Source organism: Heterocephalus glaber, unplaced genomic scaffold, assembly GCF_053883595.1.
Source record: "Heterocephalus glaber isolate CG9 unplaced genomic scaffold, H.glaber_assembly_v1.0 deba00001737, whole genome shotgun sequence".
Taxonomy (NCBI): Eukaryota; Metazoa; Chordata; class Mammalia; order Rodentia; family Bathyergidae; genus Heterocephalus; species Heterocephalus glaber.
The window spans coordinates 175,127-187,191 of NW_028258445.1; the positions used below are offsets into that span (position 1 = coordinate 175,127).

The 12,065-nt window shown below is 42.2% G+C and overlaps 1 protein-coding gene across 1 annotated transcript in view; it reads right to left on the bottom strand.

Annotated features, from left to right (window-relative positions):
* Positions 1-10,627, bottom strand: part of Rxfp1 (relaxin family peptide receptor 1) — a 106,831-nt gene extending 96,204 nt beyond the window's left edge. Inside the window, exon 1 of the mRNA XM_087200313.1 lies at positions 10,288-10,627. Coding sequence (XP_087056439.1) covers positions 10,288-10,354 — 67 coding nt within the window. The 5' untranslated portion in view covers positions 10,355-10,627. The remainder of the gene's footprint in view (positions 1-10,287) is intronic.
* Between the last annotated feature and the right edge of the window lie 1,438 nt (positions 10,628-12,065).

Sequence of the window (12,065 nt, forward strand, 5' to 3'; positions counted from 1 at the left end):
TGAGGGAGCAAATACACACACACAGACATGTATGCATACATACATGTTTATATATGTAAATATATATAAATATACATTTACATTAGAATAAAATAAACACATCTAAATCTAAATATAACTTCCACCATCTAGGCTTTGAATGTCAAGGTCAAATCTACTCAAGGACACATAGGACTGAGTCTCTCCACAGCCGGTAATGAGGTTGAGGCATAGGTGAGTCCCTGAACTTGGTGAGAGCCGAATGTGAGGATGAAACACCCTTTCCCTTTGGAATCTCACACTTCTTGGGCAAAAGGAGAGGATGGAAAATCACCAGGAGTCTGGGGGTTTCCCAAGCAGAAGTGACTCTTATCTCAAATAATACACAGCCTAAGGAAAATGTGGGGTTCTAGAAGCCAGAGGCCCTGCTTGATTTGAGGGGCTGGGGATCCCTGGTGGAGCTGTGAGTTACAGGTCGGGCCTTCGTCACCCCCAATTTCCCTGGGCCCCTTTGAGGAGTTCCTGTGCCCTCTGGTAAGGCTGGCTATGGGAAGGCAAAGTGGAGAAACACAGTTGCTGCTTGACAGATGTGGAGCAGCTGGAGAATGGGGAGGTGAATGCTTCAGGAGTGCTGATGCCAACATCTGCTGGGAAGACCGAACCTTTGAGAAGAGTTGGCAGAATCACCAGTCTTTGAGCTATCTACCAAGTTCTAGAAGCTGCTGCTAAACGCAAACGGTGTTGGAATGAAAGGAAAAAGGGCAGAGTGAGCTCAAATGCTTAAGTGATAAATGTTGATTGTTGAAGCAAAAGGCATGATTTTTAAGCCACATTACTCTGAACATGCAAATTTAACTGCCCTATCATTTTATGTAAGAGTCACAGAGTTTGGTCCTAGAAACATAAAATTTCATTTTGCACATATGAAATTTGTGACTCCCAAAATATAAAATTGTATACCACATACTATGCCTGGTTTTGATATGGTTAATATTGAACTAAAGTGTGTGAATATGTACAGTTGTTTACATTTCCTTCTATCCTCAAACATCGTGGCAAAATGCCTTCTTAACCTTCTTCCCTCAGTCCCTCCACAATTTTGTTTTCTGAGGAAAGAAAGGGACCAAACTGAGAGATTAATTCTACTGAAGAAAACTGGAGTAGAGCCTCGTGTGGTGGCCCATGCCTGTAATCCCAGTTTGGGACATGGGAGGCAGGATTGCAAGTTCCAGCCCAACCTGGGCAGCTGTGTGAGATCCTGTCTCAAAATAAAATACAAAGGGCTGGAAATAGAGCTTCCACCAAAGGGCAGCCCGGGTTGGATACTCAGACCTCTGTGAAAAGAGAGTGGAAAGCAAACTTTGTGAGCAAGAAGAATGTGTGAGGCCAGGAAGGGTGTCGTAAAGAGTGGATCTGGCACGGAGGGCAGAGGGATGAGGGAAGGAGGAGAGTGAGCCCACAGGTTTCAGATCAACGGCAGGGGCACTGTTTACGTGAAACGAGTAAGAGGTTCCTGGGGACTGAAGAGCCACTGAGGAGAAGAAAAATGAAAATGCTTTGTGTGGTTCATGCAGAGTGGACTGTTCTTTAACCTTTTCCAGATCTGAGTAAATCCATTCAGAGACAGGATGGCATGGAAGGACTTTGTAAGGCTTACACTTACATTATCACTAGCACAAACCCTTAGTTTGATGCCACCCGATGCTCTAGACTGTGGGTGGCTGGGTGATTTCATAGCGCGCCTCTCTCTTCTGCGAGGGCTTGCTCTCTGCCCATAGACAGTGTCTTTACTCAGCACTATGTAGCATCTTTCTTATTTTCCCTTTCCTTATCTCACACAAACTTAAGTTCCCTTCTTCATCAGTACCATATTCATTCATTCATCTACTTTTGTCTGTTCAGCATTTTATTATAACTATATCACAGGCAAGATATTGAGGGATATAATAATGATGGAATGTTTGGCTTTGACTTTTCTGTTCCATTTCTAATTTAATAATTCTAATCTGTGTCTATTTGAATTTGCCTGCTGCAGATTGTGAACTCCTAGAGGGAAAGAAATGAGATGATTTAATTTCTGTGCAGCTCTTTCTAGTTAATGACTACCATGGATCATGAGAGTGGTACTGAACCTGCTACAGAAACTTGAAAAAGGTGTTTAAGAGCCAGTGACACAACAAAAAGCTTTGTGTAGGCTTCTCTCTCCCATGAAAATGGATTTAATGGACCAACGATTGGTCATATTCTTTCAGGTCAACACTGGGAATGAATGCTCAGCTGTCCAGAACAGTCATTGAAATTCAATAAATAAAAACAGTCCTTTATTCCCAAGAAACTTAAATTGTTGTGCTGTGAACTCATAAGATTGGGGGAAGGATTGCAATCAGAAGGGCAGAAATAAAAAATCTAAATTTAACATAGCCAAATTAGCCATTTCTCTTGTTTTTAACCCAAAGAGGGAGGTGAAAGAGAGGGTAACAGGAGCTAACAGAAGGGGCAGCTGATGACATCTTTTTGTCTAAGTTTGAAATGTGTGAGAAAGTAGAAACATTTATAAACCAAGGCACAGTTTGCAGTTTCCAGCAAATCAGCCACAACTGGGAAAATAAAAGCGACAAATCTTCAGGACCATTGAGAATGAGTAAAATATTTGGAGTGTGCTCTGGGAAAAAAATCTAATAAAATACCAAAAGGCTCAAGTGATCCTTAAGTATGAGAGTGGAGAATAAAAGAGAAAGATAAAGCTCAGAGGTTTTTATGGGTAAAGGCGTTGGCAGTGGGCAGTGCTCAGGCTCATAGCCAGGAACCTGTGAACTTAGATATTTTCATTCATGCAGATTTGCAATATATGGCCTGGATAAAAACATCCAAACAGCCAAAAAGCTACACAGGCCACCTGATCTGATATAGACATTATGCTCAAAATTTGTCTGTTCATTGCATTTGCATTTTGTATTACATAATTTTTTGAGGGGATACTAGAGATTGAACCCAGGATTTTTGCAGTAGGATACATTCCCAGCCTCCTTCTCTTTTTCATTTTGAGACGGGGTCTCACTAGTTTTCCCAGGGTCTCACTAAGCTGCCTAGACTAAGAACAAACTTGCAACCCTTCTGCCTCATCCTCCTAGAGCACTGGACTTACCAGTGTGCACCACCTTGCCCAGCTTATTCTGTGGTTTAATTTCAGACCTGGAAAGTGAGAGTTCCCTGTTTTAATGACTGCAAATACTGAAATATGCAGGATCACAGTCTCTTTACACCTCAAAGATCAAGTGTTGGAACAAGAGTACTCAACACTGAAAAAATCAGCCCAAAACGTCCAGGAATCCAGGTAACTGCCAAATGGGGGAGGGAGTGTAACCTGCTAATAATGTGTTTAGTAGGCAACCATTGTCTATGGAAATTTTAATTTGTGAGGAAGGAGTTCAAGGGAGACAAGGTAAATAGAAATAAGAATTTGGATTCCAAGATTTGGGATAAAGAGAGGAGAGTCTCTCTGTAGCTATGTTGTTGGGACCCATGGTGAGACTGACAAAAAGAGAGACTAATTAAGAGAGAAAGGCTCTTAATTAAGAGGGAAAAATGCTAGGGAAGAAAGCGGGAATGGCTCCTTCAGTGGAAACCAATATGGGATCTTCTGGAGGCCAGGAAAAGAAATGCTTCCCGGTTTTGCGTGGAGCAGCCTGCACGAGGGAGAGAAAAGGAAGAAGAGAGCACACAGTGGGCTCAAAACTGAAGGTGCAGCTGGCCAGCCATTGTGGCACATGTCTGTAATCCCAGCACTCTGAGAGGCTGAGCCAGGAGGACTGCAAATTTGAGTACAGACTGAGCAACTTAGCGAGACCCTATCTCAAAAATAAAAAATAGTGCTGGACATGTAGCTTAGTGCCAAGGCTCCTGTACAGACAGACAGACAGACAGACACACCACACACACACACGGCTTCCCCTAAGATTGAAAGAGATGAGAAAGCAGTCAGGGAAGATTATTTAATTTCCACCTATGCATTCCATAGCAGTGCCTGGAACCAAAATGCAAAGACAGTGTTGCCCACCCAGTGTGACAAGGGAGAGAGCACCCAGTCCTGGTCATGGATGCTCTGCCAGGGTGGGATTTAATACCACCACTTCCTCAATTGTCACTGCCTGGGGCTGACTTGTCACACGCCAAGGGCCTTGGTAAGCATCCTTTCAATCCTCAAGAAGCCAGCAAACTTGCTCCCTTCTGCAAAGTCTGTGTGCTGGACCTCGCAGAGGATGAATACACAGTAGGAGGTTTTGGGTGATTCTGACCCCTAGGAATGGCACCTCCACTGTCCCCCTTGGGCAGGGGAACAGCATAAGGACAGAAGTGGTGTTTCTTTTTGGTGGGGGAAAGGAGCAGGGAGAGGTGACTGAGAGCCTCCAGATTGTCTACCGATGACTTCTGAGAAGCTGGCTAATGTTCCTCGGCCACAGCTTCACCATATAGCAATGTAAAGTCCCACCTTCAGCCTGCAGCTCACACAGACCCCTCCCCTCCAAGGTGGCCCCAGGGGCTGGATTCATGGTGTGCATGGCCTGGGTTGCCCAAGACTGCATTTTAGAGTTGACTGGGCCACTTAGGGCATGGATAGGAGCAATGACAAGGAGGGAATGTTCCCAGTGAGACCTCAGCTGTGTCTGGATCTCCTCTGGTATCTTCAAAGCCTCTTCCACAAAGGCCCTCTGCACAATCCTGATGGGGAGCTGGGGCAGAGCCTTTCTCACCTTTGTTGTGAGTCTAATTTAAAACGTTCATCTACCAGGCAGTTGCGTGAAAAGTGATTACACCAGGTTAGTCCATCAGTCAGGTCTTAATCTTTGAAGCTAGGATTTGGTTGGATAATACATTTTATAACCCCAGTCTAGGTTTTTTCTACTTTAAGATAGTGTTTTAAACTTCTAGTATTTCCTACTTTTTCGTCTTACGCATGCAATTTGGAGATCCACATTTAAAAATCAGCAGAGTAATAGAACTTGAGATAAAAGGGAGCTTGGCTATACAGCCTTAGTTCTTCCTTCCCGTGTAACAAATGAGGGTGCTGTCCTCTATAATCTTTATATATCCTTCCAACTCAAAGAAGCTTGATTTTATGTGACTGAAATTTAAAAATTATTTAAAAGACATAAGTGGAAACTGCCTAACTAGATAGCAATTCACTCAAGGCTCAAACATCAGGAAGAAAACCAAAAGGAAACTTTATGTATTTTTTCCTAAATGAATTAGATAAGAACAAAAGGAAAAGATGATTAGGAGAGAGCAGCATCACTAGCTATTTTAAATAATGAAATAGTTCTTTATAACTGGGTGGTCTCCCAGCTCAAGTGCACACTCAATGCTCCCACAAAAGCGAAAAATTACTGAACATCTCTACTGTCTTTGAAAAAGCGTGGTCCCTACTACTCAGGATTACTCAGTTTACCTGATGTCCTGGTTTGCACTTCATCATATGGGTCATTTTTGGGTTCACAGGGTACCTTGGTTTAAGGTAGACCAGGAATCGAGTGGAAAGAGGGGTTGCAGGCTGAGAACTGGTGTCCTGGGGGAGCGAGGGGGAGCCGAGGGCGATGATGGGAGACAGAGGTGGAAAGAATGGAGATACAGCTGTCAGAGGCGAGGTCTCCATGTGGCCAAGGGCAGCTGGTGCCAGAGGCACAGGGTGCCCCTCCCAGTGATGGACTCTCAGACATTTTTGAGAGCATTGCTTATTTCAAAAAGACATATTTATTATCACAGAGGATTAAAGCAATACGGAAACCCCAGTTAATTTAGGAAATATGGAAATAACTATAAAATAGATTGAACAAAATACCAAATATCCAAAATCACTGCAATATAGTTATTGAGTGGAAAATATTGATTTCTCACACCACAAATAGGGGACCTCACTTCACGCTCATATTTTTCTACTTTGCACACATTTTTATGGTGAGAGAGAACAAAATCCAAATCTGAACGGCCGCTCTTTCCTATGCTTCTTTTGAAGGGAGGGCCAGCCTCTTGGTTTCCGGGGGGTGGGTTCTTGCTCTGCTTGGGCGCTGGCTGAAGCTGGAGAAAGGAAGCTGAAAGGGCCCTGAACACTGCACAGCACAGCACTCAGGAGGCAGCGCTTTCTGGGCAGAGAGGGAGTAACCACAGGGAGGCTATCCAGGAGGAGGTTGAGCGGAGCTCACCTAGGAGCGAGCCATATGTATCGGTACTTGCTGTAGTGATAGCTCAGTCACGTGCTGCAAACTGAAGTGCCTCCCAAGTGCTCCCATACATTCAGCTTGCTCACGGGTGCAGCCTCATCTATCAGTCATTGCTGCATCCGGTAATACACACAGAGCACACAGTGCCAGTTCACACGAAGACAGCCATAGCCTAAGCATGGATTTGCTCAGCTCTCTGGGGACGTGGAGAGGGGATCCCCCCAGGGGACAGGGAGCCTGAATTTATGGGGTTTGAGGCCTTGGGCTCAGCAGTATTCCTCTCCACATTTTTTTATTAGTGCATCGGCTACACAGATTAATGGGTTTTATCTCGACAGGTTGGTACATGCACATACCGTACTTTAATCATTTCGGGTGGTCAGTATTTTTTATTGCTTAATTTCTGAAATGGAGAAAAATGCCTGATTTGCCTGAAGGCCAGTGGGTTTGCTCTGGATATCTTTACTTTTAAATTTTATGGTATTATAATTTTAGAATGTTTTGGGTTGAGTCATGTTTTACTAGCATAGTCTTTTCAAGGAGATAGTCTTGGATTCAAGTATTCTTTTGCAACACTTTTGGAAGGTAATGTCAAGAGTGCTCCTTAATATGTCTCTCTTTCTGTTTCTTCTTTTATAAGGTGAGTATCTCGTAGTTTGTAAAGCACTTAGCATGGTTCCTGACCCACAGAAACTTCTCAATAAATGGAAAATATAAAAACAAACACGTATAATCATATGGCTTGAAAAAATTAGCTACTCAACTCCAGGAAATCCAGGAACTCCAGACACTTCAATCTAACAAGTTTGTCCTGATGTATGGAATTATGTTTGTGGACCTCTTTGGTTCTTACACATAATAATCTGTTTCCCTTTATGCAGATGGTGATTCATTTGTACAGACTTACTAAGTTTCTCTCTACTTGAAAGTATAATTCCAAATTCATAGCAAGAAAAAATAAAATTGTTACCAACCTTCAAGAATAGAATTTGGAATAATAGATACTTCTGTGGTCTGCATATTGGTAAATTTATTCTCCCATCTTTTTGAAGTGGGCAAACATGGCAGGGTTATCTGTTCTCATGTATTCATCAAGCCAATGGCCTCTGGGATCATCTCTTCTCTCTCCCTTCTTCAGAGAGATCTGGACGTTATGCCAGCACTGGGGTCCAAGGCAAAGACCAGGAGATTTGGGAAGAATCCCTGGGATCTTCGAGGACCTCATCAGCTGGGCACATCCTTGGTAAAGCAATAGAGGATCAAATTCATGCTTAGGGTCTTTCTATTTCCTACTTTGTTGCTTGCTTCCAGTCTACTTGAAGTCTTAAACCAATTATTTTTCTTAATGATATTGTTTAAGTAACAAGTAAAACACTTGCTGATATGGATTTATGATAAAACATTCTGAAGATTGTTTTTAACTTTTAATTTTGAAGTAATGATAAAATGATAAGAAGTTGGAGAAAATACTATAATGGGTTCCCACATACCATTTAGCCAGCTTTCCCTGATGGAGAAGTCTTACATAACAACAGTACATTAACAAAACGGAAGAACTGACATTAGTACAATGCAGTTATCTAGACTGGAGAGGATATTTTAAAGAAAAAAATGTTCAAGGCTAAAAGGAAATAATTTCTGAATCTTACACAGTCCCATCTCTCTGTGTATACCTATCTTTGCATTTATCCCACTGAATGGCAATCCTGGATTAGCTTGCTGTCTTCTCCATCTGTCCCCTCAGGGCAGGGGTGTGGTGTAATCACCCTTTATTCCTACACCAGGTTCATGCACTGAGAAGGTATTTTTGGGTAACAGAATGACTTATAGCTTTGTAGGTTTCAGGGCTCTATTGTATGTGCCATCTGTGCTAAGGAGGACCATGGTCCAGGGAAAAGAGCCTGAACCAAAAGCATTACAATCCTGGCACGAAACAGCTTGAACTTTGTGACAGTTACTGAGCATCTCTGGGTTCATTCCCAGTGTGCTTCTTTGTGTTTATGTAATAATTGGGAAGGTCAAGGAGGCAATTTTTGTGACAAAGAGGCAAACACAGTGCCTCTGGGAGGTAGAGAGGGTAAAGGATTTGACTGGAATTTTACAAACTAAGGCTCCGAAAGGGTAACTTAATTGTTGAAAATCACAGAAGGTGGATGGTGGTGGAGTGAAGCCCCTCCGCACAGGCATCATGCGTGGTATCTCATTGCTTATGCCAGATAGCAGGAGAGGGGCTAGAAAGGAGCAAAGTAGAGCAAATAGTCAACCACCATGGGCAGTCGTGGAGGCCCCAGAATTTGTCTTTTGGTGTGGTAGTGGATGTGCTTCTCTGTGTGCTCAGGAGATCCTCACTTAGGCAAGACCTGGGCGATGACTGCACTAAAGGTTAGCCAACATTGTGAATGTTATTTAGGGGTCTCTGTCATATGCCCCCCCACCCTAACACCACACAGCCTGCAGTCTGGCTTGGCCAACTCTGGGGCAAGTGTTCAGGCTTTCGGCCCCTGTGCAGGGTAGGGGAGAGTGAGAACTCAGAGCTCTCAAGTACTTACATTGCCCATTAGATTTATTTTTTACTAAGAAAAGATCAAGGATTTTGACATCATCATCGTCACTTTCTATTTCTGCCCATGACAATAATTTCTCACTAACGAAAGAGCACATGTTAACATAGAATTTTTTTACTTGCCTGAAATGACTTTAGTAACACATTAGCCAAAATTGCTTCTCAACCTGCCCTGAATACCTCTTACAGATCCCAAATTCTTCATACTAGAAAGTGCATTTCAAATATTTTCCTGTGGCTTATTCAGTCTATTCAAAATTTCATTGAAATGATTTCATTGAAATTGATTTACAAGGTTTCTGGTCGTAAATGTCAAAAGCTCTGGTAGCTTAAGCACTGGGTTATAATTAGAAACATTCAATTTTTGGTGGTGATTTGTAGTTTGACTTTTCCCTCCCTTTAAAGAAAATGGGAACATCAGTAATCAAGATTAGAGAGGGAGAAAGCTAAGACTAGAATATTTCTTGGGAATTTGAAGAAGTTTCACTGATTTTGATATAGTCTCCCACCTTTGACCAAAAGGTGAGTTGGACCAAAGGCAAAGAGAAAGAGAAAAAGAGAAATAAAGTCACTTTGTCACTTTAGTAGAGTACATGCTATCAGCATTGAGACTTGGTGTTGAAAGTTACTATGAGCCATTCCTCAATAGAATATGTTAGTGTAAACAAAACTTTTGCCAACTTTTAAAAGATAGAGGACTATAAACTTGCTCATGAGATCTGAATTTGCTGAAGCTCCCATTCCCAGAACCCTAAGGTATTAAAGGTCCTCAGAAAGTTTTTGTGCTTGATTTTGGCTTTCTCATTGCTTATTACTTAGGAAACAAAAAACATTTTATTTCTACCTACATCCTACACTTCAAAAGAGGCTCAGTGCACAATTCTTCTTTCCTTTGCATTAAAACAAGATTTTTGAATGAAAAGTGACCTACAGAGAGAAAGCAAGATTTATCATTCTAGGTAAAAGTGAAAGAGACAATTTGGTCTGCGTGTAGTTTTCGTTGCTTTTCCTTCTCCCTTTTTCCTCTCAAAGAACAGGGAGAAACCTTGCTAGGCAAAGAGTTCATGGGTGCACATGTGTGTCCATGCACACCTGAGATACCGAACCCTAGAGGAGGGCAAAGCTGCACAACCACACAGAAATGGAACAAATATTAAGACTTCCCCACCTGTCTTAGCGGACGTAACCCTTGCACGTACTATCTTTAAGGACTGGTACTCTTTCAGTACTATAACATTGCTTATACTATCTCTACAAATCTGTTATAAAGCATAGGTTTGTATGGCACTTTAGTCTTTATTAAACATTATGACTAGATATCCAAGTATTTCATACAAATACATGCTAGACATGTACAAGAAAAATAATTCTGAAGTGAGAGGACAATTTAATCAGAATATATATTTTAGCTTAAAAGCATAAGTGTAAGTAATGAACGTTTATGCTGATAGCATGTACTGTACCAATATACTACTTGTGATGATTTCTACAATAGTAAGGAATACAAAATTAGATGCTGAGAATACTTACAATATTTTCCGATCATTAAGATGTAGAAGAGGACAGGACCAGATGTCATTTCCTTCTTTCTGCTCATCTGATTAACGAAAGTGAATACAATTTGGTCTTGGCTTCTGAGTCGGAGACAGCTCACAGTGGTTGCCTGCTATTTCTGTCTGCAATCTTAGCAGCTATAAAGCAGCCCTCTCTCCTTGCACTTCTCTCTCCCTCCCCTCCACTCTCTTTCCCTCTCTCTCTGCATGCACTCCTCATTTTTCCTTCCTCTGTCTCAGGATCTCTCCTCCCAGGCCCACCTTCTCTAAAAATCGTAGTCTCAATATCCTTCTTTCCACAGATGCGCGCGCGCACGTGCGCACACACACACACACACACACACACACTCACGCATGCACATGCAGGAACAGACAAAGCTGAGCAGCGAGGAAAAGTTTCACACGGAACTCACAGGCTCCCCGTTCACTCTGAGCATCCAGTTTCTATGCCTGTGCTGTGAGGGTCTCCAGATAAGGGTGTACGTTGACACTGACGAATGTCTGAAGTAATCAAAGTCACTCCACTGGAAAGACATTGTGTTAGAGATAGCTCTCAATTAAAAACAAAACAAAACAACTATGGCATGGGACTAGGAAAAGAACAGAACTACTGAAGGTAAAATCCCTTTGTGAAATTAACAGCAAGGCAGGAATTAAAGTGTAGCTATAGGACTCCTTTATAATCTGCGCATATTTGAATAATAGGATATGGCTCAAAGAAAAATACAAACAAAAATTTCTAAAATTCTTCTGAGTGTCTGAATTTTGTTGCAGGAGTGACCATGCATGTGGAGCAGCCTTTCTGGGTTTGGGTTGTAGGGACGTGTTCCCCTCAGAGCTGGGGGGGTGCTGGGCTGAGCCAGGCTTTCTGTGGAAACTCAGCTATCCAGGAAGACAGTCAGATGGTCAGCTTGGTGTTCCCTGAGACTCTGGTGTGGAACAGCGGAGTCTCTGAATGGCAGCCCTCAGATGACGACGATGATTCTATTATTTGATGAGCAGGGTGGGAGAGTACACAGATGCAAAGAATATTTCCGGGGAATGTATTTTAAAACCACATTGTATAATTCTTACCTTGAGACTGGATATCATATTTCTAGAACAAATTGGTAGCACCTTGCCATGTCTGTGAGGTTTATGCTTCCTCCTTGTGGATTCTACAGGAAGAATCCATTAAAATTATGTTTCTTTATTTCTCTGACTTCAATTGATTTCTAAATAAATGGAAACACCCTTCTTTCCTCCCATAGATGCAATTAATTCTATATAAAGAGAAATTTGGTATTGGAATGATCACGAATCCTTATTCATTTGGCAGTAGATTTAACGAAGACACTGTTCTTTTGGTAGTAATGCTTCTGTCTAACTGAATTTAAAAGCCAATTAAATGTTCAACATTCAGCCATCCTAGACATGTTTAAGACTCTTGTATAGGTGGTTAACAGATGATTTAATGTTTTGGAAATACTGGGTGGGAATACTGAAGGGGGCTGTGGGACGCAGGAGGGCAGGATCCGAAAGGGGACGCATACAAAGCCTCTCAAGACTAAAGCCCAGGAGCTTGCTTGGGAAACTGTCCCCACATGAAGCAAACAATCTGTGCAGAAGTTTTCAAAGTCATTCTGATGTCACTGTGTTGGCTCTGAGCCTCTGCCATAGGTGCAGCCAGTAGTGGAGCAGTCACCAGGAGGTGCTTTGTGACTCTGTATTTTTAACCTGCTCAGATCAGTGCAAAATTCAAAGTCACTTCTCACT